Genomic DNA, 3999 nt, shown 5'->3' on the forward strand with positions numbered 1-3999 from the left:
AACATGCTGAGGTTTTCTGACTTTTCCTGAGACAGATTGTGAACATTTCAGACAATGAAGCCTGTATTGATACAGAAAGATGAAGGAAGCTTCATAGTCGTGGTTTCATTGTTTACGGTTATGGATAAAATGCTGAGTTTTCCTGGTTTCTATGGTCAGGAGCTGAACCCACATGAACTCAATATACGTTTGTGGGCGAATGAGAATAGAAATAATCTACAAGTTTATAATAGGAAGTACTGCAGTACTACACAAAATGGTTGAATTATCCGTCTTGTTATGAAGATAAATAAATCATGGCGTTCCTCCTCCCATCAACAGTCTCCAGGTTCACCTGGTTTTTCTGAGCCAAAATGGAAAAATCCATTGGGAAAACTTGTAAAAGTTTCCACATTGCTTTGATTTTTGGCATTTTGTTTCACTATAACTATAACTATTATAACTATAATCCTGCTGATCATAACAGAAATTCTAAATCGGAAACAGTTATTACAGGCGTCCAGATCAGGTTTTTGCCCCTAAATCAGAGTCTTTATTTTGAGTTTTGGCCGACACAGAGTCCCAATCTGATACTTCAGCAAATACATTCAAAAAACAAAGAACAAAGAAACAGAATAAACAGAATAAATATACATATATAGACGATCCCTGACTGAGATTTAACGCTCAATTCTGATTGAGTCTGAAATTACATTATGTCAAACAACATGGTAGATAAAACATTAAAACATTAAAATTACACAGAAATATTTTCATTGTTTTTTATTTTATTTTCTCTACCATTGCACATCATAAAATGCTTTAAGCTGCTGCTGTTTCTGGCAAAAGAAAGACAAATGTTTGATTAGTTGACCTGCAGCTTCAGACCAGCAAACGTTTCTATGATTCACTGAATGATTTATGTTTGTAAGGTTGATGCACTGCAGCACAAAACCTTCAAATGCAATAATGATGAAATAATTACTAATAATTGAAAACTTGAATGTAAGACTTTTCTAACATCAACCTTAGCCTTGTAGGGTCGATTCCATAAAAGGACAAACTGAAATTCCCAGATCCAGAGTTCTGATGAGTTTCTGTGTTTCCTGCTGAATATTCCTGCTGTTTCTCATCCACTAAACATAAATCCAACCCACATTACAGGATGATGATATGAAGTCACTGAAACTTTTCTCTGCTTTGGATTAATCAGTAAACTGTTTTTATCTCCACTTAGTAGGAAACAACAGTGATGCAGTTTGTTATATGTTGGTTAAAAAGTACAAATATATTCATAACCATGTGGATGATAGTGAATCTTTTCTTCTGAGTCTTTGAGAGGAAGTTTAGATCACATGGATCCTCTGTCAGCATCTGGTCACTAAATCCTGAGCTCCACTTTGTGACTGAGGTGTTTTTCTCCTGGATTATCACTGAGGCTCCATCACTGTGAACATCAACATCATCAGTTCTGCTGCTGTCAGTGCAGCTCATCTGTTTGTTTCTCAGTCTACAGGGTGGAGGTGGATTCAGGAGAGGAGTCTGTTCTGCTGCCATTTAAAACTGCAGTCCGTCTGCCTGAAAGAGTCAGAGTGAGGTGGAGACACAACAATCGCAAAATGGTCCACATTAATGACAGGAACTCAAATGGGAATCAACACTGGCTTTATAAAAACAGAACAAAGATTAAAGAGAAATCAAAATTTGGAGACTTCAGTTTGACCCTGAAGAAACCAACAAGCAGAGACACAGGAACCTACAGCTGCACCGTCTACAAAGACTCATCAGATGAAATCCTGACCATGAAGCAGGTGCTGCTGAAGGTCAAAGGTCAGTACTGTAAATATAGGCCACAATTTATATCTCTTAATATCTCCATTAAAGATGAGATGGTTATTATTCTGGGTTATTAATATGAAGGTTATAATGAGGATAAATGTTACAGAAATATATAATATTAAAGAAAATGATGTAATTAATAATGGCAAGACTATTCACAATAAAAATAATAAAAAACAATAAAAGTAAATTTCTGGGTTTTATTTAAAATTATTAAATATTTAGGAATACCAGCTTCCATCCATTCATCCATCTGTTGTTCCTACCAACTTATCCATTCAGGATGACACTGAGGTTTTGGTTCCTAGAACCACTGGGTGAGGAGGGTTCAGCATAAACTGGTCACCAGTTCATCACAGGACAGGTGGAGCCAGAATAATCTGTATAAAATGACTAAACTTTAATGTTTCAGTTTAGTTTCTTATCAAAGGGATAAAATTATAAACATATACAAACAATTATTTATGTCTGTGGATTTATTCCAGTAACTTATTATTAAACAGTAACTTCTCTTTAATCATATTCTAACTTTCTCCTCTCCTCCATCCAGCTGGTCCTGACTCTCTCATCATATCCATAGACTTTGGTTCAGGATTCAGTGGCTACGCCTTCAATGTTAAACCCAGACAGGAAGGAGGAGAGACCCAGATAAAGAGATGGAGGAATGGACTTGGACTAGACACCCCAAAGACTCCAACCTGCATCCTGTTTGATGAACATGAAGAATTTATGAAGTTTGGTTATGAAGCTAAAACAGCATTTAATAATATGAGAGAAGAAGAAGCAAAGAAACATTATTTCTTTGAAGACTTCAAGGAAGATATCCTTGACATAGTAAGTAAAAGTAAAGAACTACAAATAAATCTTCTTTCTTGGATTCTATCATGTTTTCTATGAACACATCAGCCTTCTCATTTTGAAACTGAGTCAATATTTGAATCTAACATATTTTAAACCTGAACTCGGTTCCCTTCAAAGTTTTTCTCCTGCTGTCATGTAGAAAGGTCTTAACACTGGGTCTCTATAATTATAATAATATCTCTTTCATTTCAGGTTGTAGTCTAGCAGATTATTTTTGCACTGGTGTCATTTATTCATCAGTAATCTGACAGGAAGACAAGCAGCAAAGAGACTCATTATGGCTGTATCTAGTTCTATAGCCTGTAGGGGGCGCCACTGCACCATGCGACGCCATTAGTCTGATAGTTTCTGAACTTTTAGAAAAAGCATAACTTATACCTAGGGTCTCATTTATCAAAAAATACCTAGGAATCAGACTAAATGTGTAAATTTTTTGCATTTATGAAACCAACATTTTTAATCTTGATTTATAAAACCATTTACATCCAGAGAGAAATGTCCCCTTTATAAATCACAGCTGCACCTCCATGTTTCCATAAGGTTCCTCCTCAGGTTCTGCTCTCTACTCTCCCATATTCCATCATAAAGGTCAATGCAAATTATCTCATGAATAATAAAGTTTATTAAAGCTCCGCGGAGCATCAAGCGGCCCTCGCAGCCAAGCGCCGCTCAGGCCTATAGCCACCGCGGATGTTCCAGCACCGCCTCCCGCCGGCCACCGCCGAAGGTCGCGCGCCGCCTTCCATGCGATCCGCTTTGATGCCTTCGTCAGCGTTCCCTGGCTATGCACCCAAAATCTGGAGCAGATTGGGCCATGTAGCAAGGAGATACAGCTGTTTGATTAACCTAGGGGGCGCAGTGGAGTCCAATTGCAATTAAACTCTATTGGGCTCCTTAGAGGTTCACAAGTGTCACTCATAAAAAGTCTGGTGCATATCGGATGATGCGTTTGTGAATAAGAGACGATCGTATGCATATGGCGAGGGATAGCCATTTGGCCACGCCCCCACGGGTCAGTAGGCATTGTCATTATATGTCAGTATGCAAAGGATGAAAGCCATATGAATTAGAGAGTAAAAGTAAGACATACAGTAGTAAAACAGGTGACTTCCTGTCGGAAGTGAGCGGGGCTAAGGTGATGTCATCAATCGACCACCTAACTGTGATGATGGCTGGTCTATAATGAGACATAGAAAGTCTGATGCAGCTGTGACCTCGTATGTGCATGTTATCTGACTTTCATGATTTATGGTGAATAGTCAAAGTTTGGGACGATCATATGCATATGGCGAGGGACGGCCATTTTGCCACGCCCCCACG

The 3999-nt window shown here is 38.3% G+C and overlaps 1 protein-coding gene across 1 annotated transcript; it reads left to right on the forward strand.

Annotated features, from left to right (window-relative positions):
• The first annotated feature begins 788 nt into the window (after positions 1-788).
• On the forward strand, positions 789-2730 carry LOC107834761 (heat shock 70 kDa protein 12B-like). The gene is made up of 2 exons (XM_016666614.1): positions 789-1809; positions 2369-2730. The coding sequence occupies exons 1-2, from the start codon at positions 1599-1601 to the stop codon at positions 2713-2715; spliced, it is 558 nt and encodes a 185-aa protein (XP_016522100.1). The 5' UTR covers positions 789-1598; the 3' UTR covers positions 2716-2730.
• The last annotated feature ends 1269 nt before the right edge of the window (positions 2731-3999 follow it).

This window comes from Poecilia formosa, unplaced genomic scaffold (assembly GCF_000485575.1).
Source record: "Poecilia formosa unplaced genomic scaffold, Poecilia_formosa-5.1.2 Scaffold752, whole genome shotgun sequence".
Taxonomy (NCBI): domain Eukaryota; kingdom Metazoa; phylum Chordata; class Actinopteri; order Cyprinodontiformes; family Poeciliidae; genus Poecilia; species Poecilia formosa.